The 23554-nt window shown below is 39.4% G+C and overlaps 1 protein-coding gene across 1 annotated transcript; it reads right to left on the bottom strand.

Annotated features, from left to right (window-relative positions):
- Positions 1–630: 630 nt before the first annotated feature.
- Positions 631–1203, bottom strand: LOC138890138 (uncharacterized). Its single transcript, XM_070173500.1, has 2 exons — positions 881–1203; positions 631–799 (listed from the first exon to the last, which is right to left on the bottom strand). Exons 1-2 carry the CDS (start codon positions 1201–1203, stop codon positions 631–633), a joined length of 492 nt encoding a protein of 163 aa, XP_070029601.1.
- Between the last annotated feature and the right edge of the window lie 22351 nt (positions 1204–23554).

Here is a 23554-nt window from a genome sequence, read left to right as displayed (position 1 = left end):
AAAGATGGCATCTCTATCCCGTATCACAACTTTAGTGTCGTATAAACATGTACATCTTTGCCTTAGTGGATATTCTCATGGTTTCCCAGTAACCCAGTAAGGCAAAAGATATTTTCTTATGTCACTATATGTGATTGTCTACTATCTTCCATAACCTTCTCTTAATATTCTTGTTGGTTACCTTGACTGCTTCATTCATTTACGGCCTGTAGGCTGTGGAATGGCGGTGGATGATTCTTAACTTCTTGCAGAATTCTCTCATGAGGTCACTTTTGAGGTTAGCAGCATTGTCGGTGATGATGGACTCTACCATTCCAAATCTGCAGACGATGTTGTTCCCGACAAAATCTGCCACTACTTTCTTTTTTACGATCGTGTAAGTAGATGTCTTGACCTATTTGGTGAAATATTTTGATAGCTACCAAGATGAAGCGATGTGCATTTTGATACAGAGAGTTCTACAGGTCCAATCATGTTGATGCCCCACGCGGTGAACGACCAAAGTGAGCCCATTATAGTTAACTCATTTGACAGAACCCGGATAAAATTCCTGTAAATCTAGCACTGGTTACACTTCTGTACGTAGCGGATACTGTCACTTTTCGTAGTCATCCAAAAGTATCCAATTCTCTAGATCTTCTTGGCTAATGTGAACCCATTCATGTAGGGTCCACACGTTCCTGTATGCATTTCTTCTACTAACCTAGCTGCCTCGACATCATCTACACGTCTCAACAAGCGTAAATCTGGGGTCCTCCTGTATAGGACTTCCCCATTGAGGAAAACGTGGTTTGCCATCCTACTGAGGGTTTGTTTTTGAACATTAGTATCATTATCCGGGTATTATCTATTTGTAAGGAATTTCCTGATGTCATGATACCATGGTTTACCATCTGGTTCTTCATCTACATGGAAGCAATAGTCATGTTTATCCCCGATCTCTACATTAATAGGGTCGATGTAGTTCTTGTCTGGATGTTGAATCATAGATGATAGGTTTGCAAGGGCATTAATGAACTCATTCTGAATCCTGTGGACCTGCTTGAACTCAATCTTCGTGAACTTCTTGCATATCTCTTTCATGCAATGCTGGTATGGAAGTATCTTAACATTCTTGGTTGACCATTCCCCTTGGACTTGGTGTATCAATAGGTCGGAATCACCTATGGCCAAAAGTTCTTTGACGTTCATGTGGACTGCCATTACGATCCTAAGGATGCATGCTTCGTATTCAGCCATATTATTGGTACAAGAAAATCTTATCTTTGCCGATATTGGATAGTGTTGTCCAAATTCTAAAATCAGGAATTCCCCAATTCCGACTCTTTTGATGGTTGCTGCTCCATCAAAAATCATTCTCCATCCAGAGTATAATTCTGAAGTATCTTCTCAATAGTTCTTCATCGGTAAAATACATAGTAAGTGGCTCGTAATCCCCATCCACCGGATTCTCTATGAGATGGTCAACTAAAGTTTGTCCTTTGATAGCCTTCTGAGTTATGTACATAATATCAAATTTGCTGAGGAGAATTTGCCATTTAGCTAGCTTTTCGGTAAGCATCATCTTCTGAAAGATATACTTGAGCGGGTTAAGCCGAGATATCAGATGCGTAGTGTATGTCGACATATAGTGCCTAAGTTTCTGGCCAATCCAAGTTAGAGGGCATCAAGGGCATTGTATCAAAGTATATTTGGTCTTACATGGTGTGAACTTCTTACTTAAGTAGTAGATGGCCTGATCCTTTCTTCCAGTTTCGTCATGCTGTCCCAACAGACAGCCGATGGCTTTATCCAAGATTGAGAAATACAATAACAATGGCTTACCAGATTCTGGGGGAACTATCACTAGTGGATTTGACAAATATCTTTGATTTTGTTGAAGGCATTCTCACATTCTTCTGTCCATTTTGCGGCAACATCCTTTTTCACCAACTTGTAAATGGGTTCACAGATTACCATGGACTGAGCTATGAAACAATTTATGTAGTTCAATCTACCCAGGAAACTCATTACATCTTTCTTGCTCTTTGGTGGTGGCAATTCCTGAATGGCCTTGATTTTTGATAGGGCTAGTCATATCCCATTCCTTCTTACAATGATGCCCAATAGTTTTCTAGCGAGGACTTTGAATGCGCACTTTGTCGGGTTTCAATTTCAGACTGTACCTTCACAGGCGTTTGATTAATTTCCTCAAAAATCGTCCAAGTGCTCTAAACTCTTTCGAGACTTTATGATGATTCCATCCACTTATACTTCAATATCCTTATGAATCAAGTTGTTAAAAGGGGTATTCATGGCCCTCATGTAGCTGGCACCAGCATTCTTGAAACCTATGTCATAACTCTATAGAAGTAGACTCCCCAAGGTGTGGTGAAGGCTGTCTTTTCTTCATCTTCCTCGTGCATTAAGATTTGGTGGTACCCAGCAAAACAATCCACAATGACTGCATTTCATGCTTCCTGCAGTTGTCGATGAGGGTGTGGAAATAGTCCTTTGGACTAGCTTTGTTGAGATCTCGGTAATCCACGCATATTTTGATATTTTTGTCTTTCTTAGGTACCAGGAAGTTATTTGCCAACCAGTTAGGGTAATTGGTGACCCTTACCACATTCTCCTCTATCTGCTTTGTCACTTATTCCTTTATCCTCAAACTTAAATCAGGTTTGAATTTTCTGGGTTTCTGCTCGACCGGCAATCTGGTAGAATCAGTGGGTAGTCGATGGGAGATAATGTCAGTGCTTAATCCTGACATGTCATTGTAGGACCATGCAAAAACATCAATGTACCGTCAGGGGAGCTCAACCAATTTCTCCTTCTATTCGTCATATAGATAAATGTTGGTCCTGGTTTCCTTCACGTATTCTTCACTTCCTAGGTTTATCACTTCCGTTTCTTCGAGGTTAGGATTTTTCTTACTCTCCAATTGATCAATCGCCTGTGGGAGATTTTTTGGCATCATACTCTCGTGATATCCTCGTAATCTAGGTCGTTGCGCTTGACGGTTTTGTTACATGTCATAATCGTGGAATGTGGGTTTTTAACATTTTAATTACTAAAAAGAAAAGATAAGTATAAAAGACATAAATAAAGTTGCAATATTTTGAGAATAAATCTTTTTATTTAATGAAAAGAGAAATGTCTTAAGCATTTAAAAGAGGAAAATGACAAAAAAGATACAGACACGGTGCATACCTCAATTGATTGTGCACTTTTCAAAAGAAAACTTTTATTGTTCCATACTACCAAGACTCCAAGCAAAACAAAGACGGAATGGCGGTCCAATCTACAACTCATCCCCTGGTTCGGCATCCCTGATAGTCAGTGTCTTGATGGCAATACCTTCACGACATTCTTCAATCATATTCACGAACAGCTTTCCTATCCCATCGATGATATCATCTTTTGGTACTGAAACCTGACCGGACTTGAAACATGCTCTGGAACAAAAACCTTTGTCCTGAAACTGCCGTATGAACTTTACCTTTTGGAGGCTAATATCCTATGCGGCCCTTCCTTTCTGGTCGTTAAGTTCAATTTGCTTTGTGATTCCGTCCGACCTGGCTCCCAGCCCTATTCCTGGCTTGTATCCATATTTTGTCGTCTCCCTTATAGCCATCTTAGATCTATACGGTGACTAAATTCCCAAGTTTTGTTCAGTCTCTTTCATTTTGGTAGTCTGCATGATTTCCACTGCATGGAAAGCAACTCTGTCTAGCCCTTCAATGAATGGAACAACATGCTCCAAATAAGCAGAGTGACCCCACTCGCTATGAACCACAATTTCCTGACATGCCCACTCAAATTTCATGCATTGGTGTAAAGTAGATGGGACGGCCCCTACTATAAGTATCAAGAGCTTTCCTAGCAGTAAGTTGTAGGAAGAAGAGATATCCATCACTTGAAACACTATGGAAAATTCAACCGGCCCATTGTGTAAGGCCAAATAAATTTCTCTGATAACACCCTTCTACGAACCATCAAAGGCCCTCACCTTTACGTGGCTTTCCTTGACTTCACTCAAATGAATTACTAACTCTCGTAGAGTGGAGAGCGGACAAATATTTACTATTGACCCTCCACCAACCAGCACTAGGGACACTACTTTGTCCACTTATTTGACAGTGGTATGAAGAGCTTTGTTGTGACTTGCGCCTTTGATAGGAAGTTTGTTTCTTCTGAAAGTGATCATATTTGCTTCGACCATTTTCCCAATTGTCGCGGCCAGCACCTCACTAGTGGTGTTACTTGGTACACTTACCCAACTTAGTAATTTCAACCGGGTATCCTTATGACTATTAGAGCTCATTAACAAGTCATGATTGTATTTGTGTTGGAGTTTTCTTCAGCTGCTCCTCCACGGAATACTCTTTGGTTGACATTCTCTTCCAAAACTCAGCAACTTCATGGTATGTTATGTACCTTCTTTGAATTTCTCTCTTCCCAAGTTCCCTCGATTGACTTCTTTAGGGGCGTAGCATCTTCTAGACCTAGTTATACCATGGGCTAGCAGAGTCTGTCATTTTGGCCTTTCCCTTTTGTTTGTACGTCCATAAGACAATTTTGTATTCTCGACTTTCTTCATCTTCTGTAGCAACGACATGTTGTCGCTGGTAAGTCTGAATAGTCACTGTAGGTCTCACTTGTACTGTAATCATTATAGACTTTGGGGAAGGATCTTGGCAGCTTCTACATTTCCTATATTGACAATCGTTCCCTTGAGGTCATATTCTTCGTCCAATGCGATCATGTTGACTCCCTAGTTTCGGTGATTTGGCAGCGGATTGCGATTTACATCAGGCGACGTGGAGTGCATCAAATGGCTCCTCTTTTGATCAATGTTTCAATCTCATTTTTCAGCTTAAAACAATCTTCACTATCAAGACCAGGTACATTGGAATGGTACATGCAACTTTTAGTTGCATCAAAATATTTGGAAGGATACTCTGGAACCCTTCCTTCAACAGGATGTATCAATCCTGCTCTTCTCAGTCTCGAAAATAATTGGGCTAGAGGCTCAGCAATCAAGGTAAAATTTCCAGGACCCCTCTCTTCAAAGTTGGGATGAGGCATGAGGCATAAGTGGGTCGGTTTTGGTGAGTAGTGGTTTGACATGAGCATATGGTCGTTGTGGATTTGGGTTGTTGTTGACTCGAGGAGCATTGTATTATGGTTAAGGGTGATAATACGACTGGGTGTTATAGACTGGAGCATAAGTGGGCAGTGGTGATTGATTGTATGGGGAATAGATAGTATTACCGTGATGTGGGTTGGGTTGATAGAAAGGGACGACTGCTGAGACCTCCTCTTTCTTCTTCTTTCTGCTACCGATTGACCCTCATTGGATGGCCTTGATGACCTCTTGTAGTGCTGCCATGGATTGTGATGTATCGAATTTTATGCCATCTTCTAAGAAATCTCCCATCTTGACCAGCTCGGAGATATTTTGCCCCATCATTCCCATCATCTTTTCAAAGTATATCCCTTAATGGGCTCTGGTGAAATACTTGGTTAACTCACTATCATCCAGCGGAGGTTGTGCCCTGGCAGCCTCTGACCTATACGGACGTGAATATTCTTGGAAAGACTGGGATGATATTTTCTACAGGTTCACCAGTGCGAACTGATCGGGAGTGATCTCTGTGATGAATCGAAAATGATTCATGAAGTCCTCTACCATATCTTGCCAAGTTCCCTAATTTTGCGGATCCTGTCGAATATACCAAGTGAGTGCTTCTCCGGTTAAGATCCTTATAAATAACTTTATCTAAACTTCTCATTCCTCCCCACTCCGACAAACTTATCACAATACGCCCTCAAATGTGCGTGGGGATCACGCGTCCCATCAAAGATATCAAACTTTGGAGGTATATATCCTACTGGCATATCCACATCCGAATGAATACACAAATCCTTGTAGTCCAAACTTTAACTTCCTTGGGCAATTTGGAGGTCCTTCATTTGCTTTATCAAGATTTGCAGCTGCTCAAATACTGACTCCTCTTCCGTACGTTTTGCTTCCCTTTCCATCTCAGCTTATTGGTCAATATCATAAGGCACCCTGGCCGTGATATGCACTACAAAGGTAGGTTATGAAATGGCATATACAGGGGAACATATCGCTCATAAATGGCAGTATGTGCCACAGTTATGTGCTAGTTAGTGGTAAAAGTGATTATGTCACGAGGAGGGGCGTGAGTTGCACTAATGGTGATAGTTGGGTTTTGTGGTGTCTGAATGTTCTGTGGTACATATGGAGTGTGGATAAGGGGATTTGGTGGGTTTGCAGGGTTACTGGAGGTTTGAATTGAGTGGTAGGGATAGAAGTTGGGGTGTTATTGTTTTGACGTGATGTGGAAGGAAAATGGTCAGGAATTTAATCCAAAGAAAGAAATTGAGGTGGTTGAGGAAGCGTTGTCACAACCAGATGTGCTAATTCCATGGTATGTTGTACTTCCTCCGTTAGAGACTCCATTTCCTAGGCCATCCAGGCCACGTTTTCATCACTCCTCGTATCATCCTTTTCCCCCAATCACCCTCGGCTGTCAGCTATGACCAGAGCATGTTCAATCGGGTTTTCTATTGATGACATCTTTCCCTTTGATCTTAGATTGTACGATGGTTTTGCCAACTTCGGTCGACATAAACCAACTTTCTTTTCTTTGGGGTAATAATAAAGAAAATATAAGAAAAAGAAAAAGAAACATGAGTTAGTTTCTTCATTTCTACAAGCAGAAAATCATACAGGGCAATTAATTCACGCATTAAGGCTAGCACATTTCCTAGAATTCCTTGGGGCCTTTAATTTTTGGAGGTAGGCCTAAATCGTATATATTTGACCAACATTTAGACTTGACACATTTAGATCCAAAGTAAGTTTGTTTTCATTGGTAATTTGGACTGATATAGTGGGAACAAAGACTACAACACTGTTTCATAGAAGTTGCCCTTTTTGAAAGGAAAATAAAACTAAGAATAAAGATATCAAGCGGGAAAGAAGGGGGAAATCAAACAACTCTAATAACCATCCCCTCTTCTTCTTCTGGATCCTCATCTGGGTCTTCTTCAAACTCCTCCTCGTCAATGTCGAACTTTGACCCCTGCTCCGGATCTTCTTCTGGCTTTGTGATAAACTCCATTTGGATGCACTCCACTACCCGATCATCTTCTTATACAGGTGGCAATATGTGGTCGATGGATCCTAGGACCACTTGATGGTGCATCAAAGTAGTCACAAGGTAATGTGGTAGGATCTAATGGTAAATTTACAAAGCAACCACTGCATCCTCTAACCATGCTATGCGCTCCCTTATTGGCCGGGATAACTCATCTTCCTCGTTGATCCAGACATAATACTCAGGAGTGCACCACGAGTTTTGACCCATTGACATTGTGACTATGTCGTTCCACTATTCTTGGAGCCCTCTTATCCATGGTATCAGAATCTGTCTGTTTTTCTCATCCTCGTATAGTGTTGTCCTTGTCCACGGAGACACATCATGGATCATCCTAAACTGTCTAAGAACCCATAAAGGTGAGAATGGTTGAATACCTTTATGTCTGATTATCTCGAAGAAGTATTTACAAGGAGTCCTTAATATTGCACTTCCACCTAACCCTGATAGCTTCCAGTTGATTCATTCCCCACTCAAATTGGTCAGCATTTTCCTCCACTATTTTTGCCCATGTGGGGAGACCCATAGTCTCATTCTCTCATTATGGTTGCGGATCATATTGCTAATGCCCACAAAGTAGTTGATGGTGGCCTCTCGCTGGAAGAAATGTTCAGTAGCCCAAATATGAAGAAAGCAAGTTACAAACCTCAAAGAAATCATACCCTCATGCACATACGGATAAAGCCCTTAGCATCTCAGCTAGCACCATCGACAGTTGAAGGTTGCCACGGAAGATCACTAGAACAATAGGTAATAAGTTGATGTTAATCCGACCCCTTCTGTGCGGGAAGAACAATAATCCAATAGTTCCATTGAGAAAGTAACTCTCCCACATCGCTTGGTTACATTGAAACTCACCCAAAATACCACTCGTAGCTTTCACGGTGCCCAAATCTGTTGAACAGTTGGTCGAAGCTCACCCGTTCGTCCTTGATATTTCTGAGACTCCTACTATTAACCAGGCCCAAAGCATCCAAGAAGTGGTAACTGGGCATAGTAATTGGCAATATTGGCTTCCTTATATTGAACAGAAACTCCATAAAACTAGTGACTTCTTCCAATGTCGGTACTAACTCATAGTCGGCAAACTTGAACACCACCTTAACCGAATCCCAAAACACTATCAACATGCGAGTAAGCACACTGTCTGCTTAAATGTTCAGCAAAGGGGTCAGTTCTCTCAGGTGTGTCTAAACCACATTTCTGGTTTCCTGACGAATATTCTTCCACCACTACTTTAATTTGTATGGCGCTCCCATCACCATGTTAATCTCACGGATGTTTTGGTTGATTTCCATTTTCCAAGGTGGGTAAAAGAAAGGTGTTTGGTAAGTGTGTGAAGTTTGAATTGAACTGCCTGGAGGTAATTATCCATGGAGATGGGAGTAACCCCATCTACACTAGTCAAACCATCCCGACCATTGGACATAGAAGAAGGCTAGGAGGGGAAACCTATCATCACATCGAACGGGTCAATGCAGTCGAGAAGGATAAGTGGTGGAGTAACAAAATAGAAAGCATTCTAGCATGGTCTAGATACGAACCCGGCAAAGGGTTGGGAAAGAACTTCTAAGGTATCACCAAACCAATACGACTAAAAAATCATGGTACCATCTTTGGGCTCGGATATCAGTATACATGGCAAGAGTACAATGATTGGTCGCCTCCGTGGTGCGGGCCGTACTACCATCTTGAGTAGCCAGTGCCACGTTTGGAACAAGCTTTTCACCAGGCCGACAAAATATGGGGAACTGCAGAGGAAGAAGCACTAGTTGGGCTGAAGGATCTGTTCTTGGAAGACGAGGACATGGATTGTTGTGCCATAATTGAGGATGGGGAGGAAGAAGGCCTTACCATTCAGACTGTGACAAAGGGAGCTATTCTCAGAAACTGGACCACCACATCATCCCGAGCCCGCCGAGTCCTTGGGTAGCTTGGCAGAATTTATAGCCATTCTAGGCATTTAAAATTTTTGGCAATTTTTTTTAAGATTTCTTTGTTTCAAAATAAATGCTCGATTAATCGAGCCAAACTTTGTTTGAACAATTTTCTTAGTTTTAATTAAATGCATTTGTCCTTTATCATTATTCATTACTATTTTTATACTTTTCCTTTCTACAGTGTTATTATTAGTTTTCCTGATGAACCAGTGACTGTGACATATAATGAGGCAACGCAATATGAGAATAGTGATTGAGAGGAGGAAGATGAGATACCCGAGGAAATTGTCAAGGAGGTTAAGAATTTTGAGAACAAGCGTAAGTCCAATTTGGACGAAACCGAAGCAGTAAATTTGGCAGGCGCCGAGACCATCAAGGATACTCACATCAACATTCATTTATCACCAATAGAGAAGGAAGAATACATCCGTTTTCTAAAAGAATATGAGGACATCTTCGCATGGTCGTATGATGATATGACCAGTTTGAGCACATCTATAGTGGCTCACATTTTTCCTACTAATCCCATGTGTCCACCAGTCAAACAGAAACTCAGAAAATTCAAACTAGACATGAGGGTGGTTGGGTACCCAACCTGGTTAACTAACATTGTGCAAGTTCCGAAAAAAGACAGGAAGGTTAGGGTATGTGTTGATTATTGGGATTTAAATAGAGCAAGTCCCAAGGACGATTTTCCACTGCCAAATATACATGTCCTGATCGATAACTATGCCAAGCATGAACTCCAATCCTTTGTAGATTGCTTCGTAGGTTATCACTAGATCTGGATGGATGAAGAAGATGCAGAGAAGATAACTTTTATTACACCATGGGGTGTATATTGTTATAAGATGATGTCATTCAGTTTGAAGAATGCTGGGGCCACTTACATGAGAGCCATGACAACCATCTTCCATGATATGATACATAAAGAAATAGAGGTGTATGTGGATGATGTCATTATCAAATCCAAGAGGGTCGCAGATCATATAGCAGACTTGAGGAAGTTCTTCGACAGGCTAATAAGGTACAATTTGAAATTGAACCCCGCAAAGTGTGCTTTCAGGGTTCCCGCAGGAAAGTTATTGGGATTCATTTTCAGTCGCCGAGGGATCGAGCTTTATCCATCTAACTTCAAAGCTATTCAGGAGTTACCGCCACCTAGGAGCAAAAGAGATGTGATGAGCTTCCTAGGGCGGCTCAACTACATCAATCGATTCATAGCACAGTCCACAGTAATATGTGAACCCATCTTCAAGATGCTGAGGAAAGATGCTGAGACTAGTTGGACAGAGGATTTTCAGAAAGCTTTTGACAATATCAAGGAATACCTATCCACACCGCCAATTTTGGTCCCACCAGAACTACGACAACCTTTGCTACTTTATATATCCGTATTGGATGGAGCCTTCAGATGTGTTTTGGGACAACATGACGAGACATGAAGAAGGGAGCAAGCCATATATTATTTGAACAAGAAGTTCACACCCTATGAAGAGCGGTATTCTCTGCTTGAACGCACTTGCTGTGCTTTGACCTGGACAGCCCAGAAATTGAGGCATTACTTCTGTGCCTACACTACATACCTCATATTCAAGATGGATCCTCTGAAGTTTATATTCCATAAACCCATGCCGATTGGAAGTTGGATAAGTGGCAAATACTACTAAGTGAGTTCGATATCGTCTATGTAACTCAAAAGGCGGTCAAGGGACAAGCATTGGCAGATCACCTTGCTGAAAATACGGTGGGGGGAGAATACAAACCCTTGAAAATATATTTTCTTGATGAAGAAGTATCATTTGTAGGAGAACACATTACCGAAATCATACGACGGTTGGATGATGTTCTTTGATGGAGCTACAAATTTTAGAGGAGTGGGCATTGGAGCAATTTTGGTATCAGAAATGGGTCAACATTGTCTGGAATCTGCTAAACTCGAATTTCCCTGCACTAACAACATGGCAGAGTATGAAGCCTGTATACTAGGGCTCAACATGGCAGTCGACATGAACGTTCAGGAGTTGCTGGTGATCGGTGACTCAGGTTTGCTTGTTCCCCAGGTACAAGGAGAGTGGGCCACCAAGAATTCCAAGATATTGCCATATCTGCACCATGTGTATGAATTGAAAAAGAGGTTCACAAAGATAGAATTCCGATACATGTCCAGAATTCAGAATGTGTTTGCCGACGCATTAGACACTTTATCATCCATGATACAACATCCAGATAAGAACCACATTGATCCCATCCCGGTGAGGATCCATAATCAGCCGGCATATTGTGCTCATGTTGAGGAAGAAGCAGATGGAAAACCTTGGTTCCATGACATCAAAGAGTACTTATCAAAAGAAGAATACCCGGAGCATACAAATCACACTCAGAAACGCATGCTCCGGAGGTTGTCAATGCAAAGGAAGCCTCTAAGCTACTAGAGGACGCGCACGCTAGGACCTGTTTTCCACACATGAATGGTTTCGTCTTGGCCAAGAAGATACTCAGGGCAGGTTACTTTTGGATGACCATGGAGACGGATTGCATTCAGTATGTCCGCAAATGCTTTCAATGCCAAGTGCATGCCGACATGATAAAAATGCCACCAAATGAGCTCAATGCAACAAGCTCACCTTGGCCTTTCGCTGCCTGGGGAATGAATGTTATTGGTCCGATTGAGTCCACTGCTTCAAACAGACGCAGGTTTATTCTGGTAGCCATTGATTACTTCACAAAATGGGTAGAAGTCTCATCGTACAAAGCTGTAACTAAGAAAGTCATCACAGATTTTGTCAAGGATCGTATTGTCTGTCGATTCGAAGTTCCCAAGTCCATTATTACTAACAACGTTGCCAATATCAATGGTGATCTAATGAAAGATATATGTGGAACTTTCAAAATCAAGCACAAGAATTCCACAGCCTACAGACCTTAGATGAATGGAGCCGTAGAAGCCTCCAACAAAAACATTAAAAAGATACTATGGAAAATGGTAGAGATACACAAATAGTGGCATGAGAAGTTACCCTTTGCTCTGTTAGGGTACCGCACCACAGTTCGCACGTTAACTGGGGCAACCTTGTACATGTTGGTTTATGGTACCGAGGTTGTCATCCCAGCCGAGGTAGAGATTCCTTCTTTAAGAGTCATACAAGAAGCTGAAATCAGTGATGTAGAGCCGCTATGAACAATTGGCCCTTACAGATAGAAACAGAATGAACGCAGTATGTCATGGCCAACTTTAGCAGAACAAAATGTCCAAAGCTTTCAACAAAAGAATCAAACCAAGACAGTTCGCACCAGGTCAGCTGGTATTGAAGAAAATCTTCCCACATCAAGATGAAGCCAAAGGGAAATTCTCTCCTAACTGGCAAGGTCTGTACTTGGTTCACAGAGTATTAACATGAGGAGCACTCATACTTGCAGAAATGGATGGGGAAGTATCACCCAAACCGATCAATTCAAACGCAGTCAAGAGATACTATGCTTAGATACTATACATTTTATCTTCTGATGTAGTTGAACAACGCTTGACCTGATTCTCGTTTAAGAGGGGATACGTAGGAAGCTTTATGGGTTCGGTCATATCATAATAAAATTTTCATTTACCCAAAATCAGAGGGGCAGAATTTTGAGGAGGGTCCTCAAAATTCCGGACCATGTCCAGCCAGAGCCATCGCATGCCAAGAAGTCAGTAATTAGTTAAGAACTGGGGCAAAATTTTGAGAAGGAATCTCAAAATTCCAGAGAAGGGTCATCAGGGTCCATTATCCGCAAACAGTCAAAGATCATCTACCAAACTGGGGCTGAATTTTGAGGAGGACCCTCAAAATTCAAATAAGAGATAGTTGTAATGCCTTTGAAATGTGTCACGATCACTAGTTCATTAAAAATTACTTGATATATCAATACGCTTCCAAAACAACTCTATTTTTTTATCAATAATTGCATATTTTTTGAAAAATTCTATTTCCATAACAGTCAGGTGCCACCTAGGGGGACTCGAAGGGGCTTTCAGAACGAAGCAGAGCAAGGTTGTCAAACGAAGCAAGAACCAACCTCCCCTCATAAAACTTACGATTTTTCTTTGAATGCTGGCAGATTTGACGTGATGGTAGCATTCACGAAACATGTGTACACAAAGATAATTCACTATCTATCAGGCCATCAGACATCGAATACATCTCCACCTAAGAAATGCACTACTCTTACCTACTATTTGCTCTTTTCATGGTACTAATCCTTGTCCCTATACTTGTATGAAGCTAATGCTTGACTCTATATTTGCATGAGTCTAATCCCTGACTCCACATTTGCATGAGGCTAATCCCTGCCTGCCCATATTTGCATGAGTCTACTCCTGGACTCCATATTTGCATGAGTATAATCCCTGACTCCAGTTTGCATGAGGCTAATCCTTGCCTCCATATTTGCATGAGTCTAATCCTTGACTCCATGAGGCTGATCCCTACCTCCCTACTTGCATGAGTCTAATACCTGACTCCATATTCGCATGAGGCTGACCCTTGCCTCCATATTTGCATGAGTCTAATCCTTGACTCCATGAGGCTAATCCCTACCTCCCTACTTGCATGAGTCTAATACCTGACTCCATATTTGCATGAGGCTGACCCTTGCCTCCATATTTGCATGAGTCTAATCCTTGACTCCATATTTGCATGAGTCTAATTCCTGACTCCACGTTTGCATGAGGATAATCCCTGCCTCCCCATATTTGCATGAGTCTAATCCTGGACTCTATATTTGCATGAGTCTAATCCCTAAATCCACGTTTGCATGAGGCTAATCCGTCCCTCCTTGCTTGCATGAGGCTAATCCCTGCCTCCCTATATTTGCATGAGTCTAATCCTGGACTCCATATTTGCATGAGTCTAATCCCTGACTCCACGTTTGCATGAGGCTAATCCCTGCCTCCCCATATTTGCATAAGTCTAATCTTGGACTCCATATTTGCATGAATCTAAACCCTGACTCTACGTTTGCATGAGGCTAATCCCTGCCTTTCTGCTTGCATGAGGCTAATCCTTGCCTCCATATTTTCATGAGTCTAATCCTTAACTTCATATTTGCATGTGTCTAATCCCTGACTCCATGTTTGCATGAGGCTAATCCCTGTCTCCCCACTTGCATGAGGCTAATCCTTGCCTCCATATTTGCATGAGTCTAATCCTTGAATCCATACCTGCATGAGGCTAATCCCTGCCTCGATATTTGCATGGGACTAAGCACTGTCCCATTTTGCACAAATATTGTTCTATTTTACTATCTATTTGCTTTTCAATTGAGCTAAGCTCAGCCTTCCATATCACAAGACTAAGCCTTGCCTTGTTGATATCATATTATTGCAAATCATGGGCTGAAATATCGCTGATCTATCCGAAGGCGTCATAGTCTAAAGGCATCATCTTCATAGCCAAAAGACATCATGCCATGGCCTGAGGATCTCTCAAACTTGCATATTATTATTTAAAGGCGTCATGGTTCGGAGCTACCATTTTCATGGCCCAAGAACACCATTTCATGGCTTGAAAATCTCTCACTAAACAACTCATGGCCCATGACATCATGGTCTAACGACGACATCTTTAACCATCCAAAGATAACCCTCATGGTCCGAAGGGAATTTGCATCATGTTTAAATTTTTGCAAATACGTTTGTAGCATCTACAAGTAGCCAGTAAGCAACCACTATCCTAGCATGACCAATCTCGCTCTAGTTCCCTCCAACCATCCCAAGCCTTAACCACTCGCCATAACCGTTTGCGCATCGCGTGTCCGTTCTTGTGATAATTTCATCGGCATACTCCGTGGATGAATTCAGAATTACACATGGCCTGATTCCTATAAAACCAAGGATATGTAGGCAACTTGAAAACCGGAGTCCGGCCTCTATCTTTCAAAACAACCTGTCTGGTCAAAATTGGCCATCATTTCTTTACTCGAAAACTCTTTCATTCTTCCCGGGTAAAGAGGGACAGCTGTTGATACCCAATTTTTCCTATATATTTTAAATATGCATAAATTCCTTCAAAATGTCATATACATGCATATATAAGCATGCACAAGGCTTTTATAATTTTTCCCATAATTTTAAGGATTTAAATTGATTTATTTCCTCCCCTTTTATTCATAAAATCCACAATAATTATTGTCCATAATTATTGTTATGGGGATTTAGTCATTCAATTTCTATATTTATGCCAAAATATGGTTAATATATTTTTTTATGCATTTTTATAATTGCATTTGGTATTTTTAAGCTAAATTGCATATAATTGCAATATTAGCCCACTTAATGTATAATTACATTTTTATATGTGTAAAATTGGTACCTATATTTTTAAAATGATAAATATATATTTTAAATCATTTTTGTACATAAATATTCGGTTCGGTAGAATTTATTTATTATGTATTATAAATTAAATTGGGGGAAAATGGCTATTTAAATTATAGCCAGATTGGCATTTCAATTACAACCTAAATTGGACCCAACCCCAACCCAATTTCTTAATTAAATACCCCACCCATACCCAATATACACTTACCCGACCTAGAATCCATTAAATCCTAGTCGTTGATCTCCCAGATCAACAACCCGTGTTACTTCTTTCCTTTTTTAATTCCTAAGACCTTAATCCTAGCCTCATTACAAAAAGGACGCTGCCTGTGTATCCTCTCGTCTCCTCTCTTCTCTCAACCTAACCCTAACTCCCTTTTCAATGGTCTCCCTTCTCTGGTCTTCTCTGGTGACCATCCTTCGACCTCATCCTTCCAATGGCCCCTCAATTGCCTTGCTCATCTTCTCTTAGGCCTTCAAGGGCCCTGGTACAAACTGACATGTATCTAGGGTTTGTTGTTTCGGCTGTTCATTACTACTCCGGTGTGATTTTGAGCAAAATCACACTGTATTTGCTATCCTTGAAGTTCTAAACAGGTTCTTCCGTTTCTATTTGGGTTTCTTCTTAAACCCTAATTTTTGTTTATACCTCCAAGATCTGTGCTATTTCTAAATGATTCAAGTCTGTTCCTTTTATGTTTTACACTGTTCTTGAACTTCTTTTGCAAAAATCATCGATTTCGAGTTGTTTTCACTTTCTTCTAAAGTTAGGGTTTTTCAGAACGTGTTCTACACTTTGTTTAAACTGATTTGTATGTTCAAACTTCTATCCTTCTCATATCTCGATTGATTCTATGTTTTTACTGCTTTTTCAACTCGCATGTGTTAAAATCCCTAATTTTGTAGATATTCTTTTTTTGGTTCTATATGTTAGCATGACTACTCAATTTTTGTTAAGTTTCTGTGGTTACCTTGCTTCAAATATGTTTTACTGAGTTCTTAGCCTAACTTATACCACCTCTATGTGATTATATTTATCTTGATTGTTCAAGACTTTCCTCTTTCTGTCGATATTGTTGACCTTCCCTGATTGTTATGTCTGTTTGTTCTTACTCTATTTATATGTTAAGTGTAGAATCATAGCTTCCTCTTGATTGATTCTGATTTCCTTATTTTATGGTTTGATTGAAAGATCTTCTTTTAAACCCTAAATTTCTACCTCGTCTGCTTAAATTAACTGATTCTCCTACCCTATTTGCCACTGTACTTTATTCTTACTGAATTATTTCCTTAATAAGAGCTTTCTGAACTTGGCCCTAGTTGTCTACCCTATACTTACTGAATATGAATCTTTCTTTATTTGTTGTATACTTATTTCCTTCCTTATTTATCACTTGTCTTACCGTTTAAGTTAATTCCCATGACTTAAGGGGAGTACTTGCCTTGATTTCCCGACTGACTGATTCTGAGTTCCTTAATAACTAATAGACTTTTATTTTCTACCTTATCTGCTACCTGCTTTCAAACTATAAATACCTTAGTCTTTCATTAACACAACACACGAACACTCTTGGTTCAAAATTATCTCTCACACTTAAAACTTTCTACTCTCTCTTGTGCTACTTGCTACTGCTCTAAGTTAGCCGGCTGCAAGACAAGGCTAACCATTGTGTTCTTTTGCTCTTTTCTTACTGTCCCCCTTACTGGTATGCCTAAATTTCAATTCAAAGTTCCAACAACAATATGATTTTCTTATTGCTTCAATTCTTCCTATTTCTAGTTTCCTTCTATTTATGATTTTGTGGTGAAACATGTAATTGATGTTTACCTTATTATGTACCCCCTTCCTTTAGATCAACATGTTACCCCTTTGTGTTTTTTTCTAAACATGTCTATACAAATTATCACTTACTTGTTATGTGCTTACCATCATATGTCCCATGAATCCCCAAATCCCTATCTCCCATGTATATGAGTTTGTTCCTTTGTCTGGTTTTGTGACTATGTCTAGTTAGCTGCTTCTGAGCATGTCTATACCCCTTTGTCTGGTTTTGTGACTAATTACTGGATCTTTGCTTAATTGTGTGTCATATGTATTCCCCAGTCCCCTTGACACCTATTTTTGGCTACTGAACTTGCTTTGGGTGTTGTGACCCCTAGCTATGTATGAACCTGTCCTAAGGTGTTGTGTTTGAACTTCTGTTCATTTCTTTTCAAACAGTATTTATGTTTTGCTAAATTACTTTCAAACTGATTTCCTATTTAATATAGTTTTTCACTAAAACTTTCAACTTGTGTCAATCACTTTCACTCTTCTCCTAGTCAATAAGTTTTGCCCCCTCCAGTATGTGTATTGCCTTGGAATCCTCTTGAGAACCTGCTGAACTCTGGTATACTGAGGCTGGCCCTTCCACGCTGCACTTGTTCAATTTTTCTTACCAAGTCTAGGTGTAAGCACTGCCCGGGATCCTTGAGATCCTTAGGGAACTTTGATGCACCTAGTCTATGTCATTATCTACGGAATTGAGGCATTTGAGGCCATTGGAGGCTTTGGAAAATCTGGGCCTAATCGAAGGCTCCCTATAGAATAGCTTCTTATTTTTCTTATTTACTTATGTATTTCATTCATTGGTCTGTAATAACTTGTAAACAAATATTGGGGTATTTAGTGAAAGGGATGGGTAGATACATGTTTTGTGGGGTAATATGGGTAGAAATTATGTTCATAGGACTTTACATTTAATCTAATTGCTTTATCAAATAGAAATCATGCTCATAGGACTTTACATTTAATCTGATTGTTTTATCAAATAGAAATCACTCTCATAGGACTTTATATTTAATCTGATTGCTTTATCAAATAGAAATCATGCACATAAGACTTTACATTTAATCTGATTACTTTATCAAGTAGAAATCATGCTTATAGGGCTTTCATTTTCTCATCTTGCCATGCTAGAAACCATGCCTATAGGTTACAAATAATCATGCCTTCAATGTCTTAAAATCAGATTAACTAATAGATGTCATGCCTATAGGACTTAATCCAGATTCTATTATGATAAGTGTTTATGTATGCCTTCAATGTCTTGAAATCAGACTAACTAATAGATGTCATGCCTATTGGACTTAATCTAGATGATGTTCTGGCAAGTGTTTATATATGCTTTCATGTCTGCATGTCTTAAAATCAGATTAACAAAGTTAGATAACATGCCTATAGGGAACCATATTCGAAATTCTGCCTGTCAATCTAATCTAGTCTAAATAAATCAACTTAGTCCACAATTAGTTTGCTTTGGATTGGTTTAATTAAGCATTTCATATTTCCTGAAACAAGTTCTTTAAAACTGTCTCAATCTATCATTAGATATCATGCCTATAAGTATTACAAAAATCTATTTCAAAACCTGTTTTGTTTCGTTATACAAATGTGCTAATCAGTGCTCCGCGTATAGGCAAGCCCTTAGGGCGTTTTCAAACCTACAACTCTAAAACTGTTTCTTGTGTTCTGATCCTAACGGGCTTAAAAATCAATAGGGAACTTCTAGGGTCACTACCCCCGAGTTTATAAAATAAAAAATATTTTTCATCTGCATATTCACCTAGACATCCTGCTTTAAGTTACTCTCTAATAAAATCCCTTAATTATGCTTAAGTCGTGTTGTTTATGTGTTTGTCTTAGGAGGAAACTTTGAGCCTCTATTTGCTCCCTTTTATGTGCTGAAAGTTCTAAGTGTTTTGCTTGTCGCCTTAGAATTTTAACCTTTAATACCTTAGGGGTCCGTCCAGAACCACCTATAGGTAGAGGTCCTAACTATCTCTAGGACCATTAAGAAGGGATGGGTAGCAGCACGCAATAGAAATCGTTGACCAAACATTCGCTTTGTATGACCACTAATGGGATGGGAAGGGTAGATATGGAATATGATGACTACGCACTAATGTCACGTGTAGCCCCTCATTGAGGGGTGTTTACCGGACATTGTATGGGGTGATCCTATAGGATAACCAACCTAGGACCCCTCCTTTACCTAAATTCCCTTTTTATTTAAACCTTTGTTCTACAACTTGTCTAAATCATTATCTTATTACTTGAGTTATCCAACGTGCTTTACTTGCAACCTATTTGATTCAACTGTTTACTTGTAATGGACTAATATGTGAATATAAGTTTGGCCGGGACCCACAGTTGTGGACCAAGAGGGGTGCGTAACACCTTCCCCTCATGGTCATTTCGATCCCTTACCCTAATCTCTGGTAATGCAAACCAATCCGAGAGTTAATTGCTCTAGGTGCCCTAAAGCACCGTAATCCGTTAGGTGGTGACTCTTCAAATACCCAATTCCCAAAACGAAATGAGTCATTACACCCCATGAATGTCGAAACCATGACTTCCTCGTCAAAAAGGAAAAAATGGGGAGCGACACTATACACCATACATTTAGGACATCAAATAATCAATTGGTCAATTTCTTCTATTACTCTTAAGTGTACTGCCCATCTAGAAATCATTACTATAGGATTCTATTCTTTTAATTGATTATTTTCGTTGTTTTCATTACACTACCCCACCTAGATGACATGTCTATAGGAGTAGAGTGTAATAAAATCAAGTCCAATTGTCAATCGTTTTAAAACCTGCCCATATGATGTTTATCGACGGCTTCACTACCTACTTACACAAACGATTAGATATCATGACTTGCAACACTCTAATTTGCCTACATGATAGTCCAAAAATTATAGTACTTCCTATATAATAATGGAATACAGAATCACATAGAAATCATGCCTATAGGAATTAACGGTTCCAACACGTCTTAATGCTATATACTACCTAACCAGAAATCTGTTTGCATGCTTTTCATACTTATGTGTGGAGGTTACTTGAGCCCTTTTATTGTAATTATATGCAGTCCTATTTGTTTTGATTGTCTGCTAGTTTTATCATTTTAAGCAACTGAATTGAGTCAAGAACTACCAAATAGTAGGTCCAAAGACTCCTGAACCCTAGGCATGGGACGGGTAGCGCACACATATGGCACGACATAGAATTGAATTAGAACACTTTTAGGCAAAGAACATCAACTGAGTAATCGCGTAGCAGGAGATGATAGTTTGTGTCTGCTGAATAATATGAGCAACTCTTACCTAAAGGAAGTTGTGAAGTATTGTTTATGTTGCACGTGGTGATCCTTTAGGATTAAAAACTTTAGACCCCCGTTTACCTTATATGCTTGCTAAAGGATTTAGTCATTAAATATAGACCGACATAGTTGTAATCCTTGTGATATTTAAAACTTGTACCAATCGTTCATATAGTTTATTTTTCCTTACGCTAGATTATGTTATAATGGGAATTTCAACTTTCATATCCTTCTTTATCTATATGCTCGCCTAGTCTAATCATATAATCCACATAGTGTAAAATTTGGCTGGGAACCACAGTTGTGGATCTCGAAGAGTGCCTAATACCTTCTCTTTGAGGTAATTTGAGCTCTTAGCTTATCTTTGGTGATGTTGACCAGTAAAAAAAAGTTATTTACAAATAGGTGCCCTAATGCACCTTAAAAATCATTAGGTGGCGACTAGTTTCTTTTAACCCTCATTTAAAAGAATTGCCAGATGTCGAAGCCAGCTTTTGCAAGAACATGGGGCGCTACAGCCTCACGACTCTGCTAGGGATTTACACTTTTTTACCTTGAAAATGGTAATTACAATTAGATTTGATTTTGTGGTTCTAAAAATACATTATTTATTTTAATTCTAGTTGTTAGGCAATAGATGCTAAGCGTAAGTCTAGAAAATAAGGTAAGAGCTTGAAGATAGATTGCTATGCAAACCGAGTAGCCGAGAATCGGGGTCTCGAGCTAGCCTATACGGGGCTTTGGGGTTGAGCTATGCGTTAGGCTGTGGGCGGTCGATGAAGGACTAACAGTTCTAAGAGTTTTGATGAGGGCTCTTTATGATTAATGATGAGTAATAAATGAAGAACAATCAATGAAACACAAAAAATGTAAGCAACGTAATAAATAAAATCAAGGGAGAATGTGTTTAAGTTAGAGAGCATAGAATGTTCTTGTTCTTGTATTGAATATCATCTATGTTACAAAATGATATGTTACATTTTGCGTTTTTGTAAGTTAAGAGTTTCGTCTTCAGTTAATTAACGTAGACTCGGGGATGAGATCATCTTGATGTTAACCTATTTACGCTATATATATAAAGCGATAAATAAGTGCTATGAAGGATAAAGGGGTACACAAATTAAAGAAAATGTGTTTCGTTGAAAGTGGTCAATTTGGAATAAAATATGGGTCGAGCGATAATACCCGATAATTTTGAACTAGTACCATGCAATATACGATATGATCACGGTAGTATAATGTATAAAGTATATATGAAGTATATTAAAAATAAGTAGAATTTTAAGTAATTTATGGCAATTCTTAAATATGTGGGTAATTGGTTAATTACCGGATAACGGGACAGTACCCGATTAATTAATAAGTGTTTAAAAATTAATAAAATCTGTTCTACAAAAATGTGACAGTTGACCACAATGACTCCTTAGTCATTTAATATGTGGCAACCAAGGATCAAAGCAAAAGACACCTCATACTTACATTTATATATCATCCAAAATAGTAGTGATATTTACTACCAAGGATCAAAGTCTAACGCTGCCACTCTCAAGAACAGAACATTGAAATTTTCAATTTCAAATGAAGATTTGATCTAAATACTCCATTAAACCACGAGAAATCTTGCAAGGTTCCAACAAGAATTTTAGGAATCGTAGCAACGCAAAATTTTGCGGGTCTAAAGGAGTACGGTGCAATCTTTTCCACGAACATTATACGGATTTTTCCCTACTCCGCGTATGTTAAGGTCATCTCTTCTTTCTTTTGGCATTGTCCAAATTATACTGAAGAAACGAGCAAATGCACAGTTTCCACAAATTACTCTATTCATAGAAATATTGGGGGTGTCTATATTCTTGATTCCCCATGTGAGTTATTACTATCTTCTGTTCATGGGTCTCAGAATAATACGCAATTGAAAGAGTTTATCTGGAAGGAATATTGAGATTTTTACGTATTATTCATGCATTAAACCTATTTATACATATTCATTGACCAACGACCAGATGAAATTATATACGCGTGTATATGTAAATATATGTATATGGGAAAAGGTTACGACGATATATACGCACCACCACCTAATCAGCTGGTATATGTTGATGATGTTGCCCACAGTGGTCGAGACGATATGATGGGATGCCCTCAGTGGCTTGATGATATTATGTACACCTATAGCTATGCATGACACGACATTTATATGCATGTGCATGACATTATAAATGTTTCAAAATTTACAAAGTTATTCAGATTTAAAGATGTGTTTCTTTATTCCATGTTTCACCTATGTCTTTTACGTACAAATTTTTATGTCTTACATACTCAGTACATTTTTCGTGTTGAAAGCCTATTCATACGGCCTGCATTACATGCCCACATGTTGGCAAGTTGACGGTCCCCCTTCTTAGGATCCCTGATCAGCAAGAGTTGGCGTGCTCCACTTGATCCGTAGTTGCTTTTGATCTTGGTACGATATGTTTATATATATATATATATATATATATATATGGGTATGACGTGGCTCAATCCCATCTTTGTACAGTTATATTTTTATTAGAGGTTTGTAGACAGTATGTCTAGTTGGATTTTAGGTGGCCTTATCGGCTTTCAGTTATTGGATGTATAGTTGTCTATAGCAGCCTTGCCGGCTTGCCCACTATATTCTGCATATATACGTACATATGCCTTATTGGTAGGTTTCCTTCATGTATGTTATCTTTATAATTCAGCAGATATTATACAGGTTCATATCCTAGACACATGCTTAGAGGTGTTTGATATGTAGGACTCAAGCACCCGTCACGGCCCATCGGTTTGGGTCGTGACAAAAGTGGTATCAGAGTAGTTTTGTCCTAGGGTTGTCTACAGACCGTGTCTAGTAGAGTCGTGTTTTTTTGGTGTGTTGTGCACCACATGTATAAACATGAGGGTACATGACAT

Source organism: Nicotiana sylvestris, chromosome 4 (genome assembly GCF_000393655.2).
Source record: "Nicotiana sylvestris chromosome 4, ASM39365v2, whole genome shotgun sequence".
In the NCBI taxonomy this organism is placed as follows: domain Eukaryota; kingdom Viridiplantae; phylum Streptophyta; class Magnoliopsida; order Solanales; family Solanaceae; genus Nicotiana; species Nicotiana sylvestris.
This window is presented reverse-complemented; position numbering and strand designations above follow the sequence as displayed.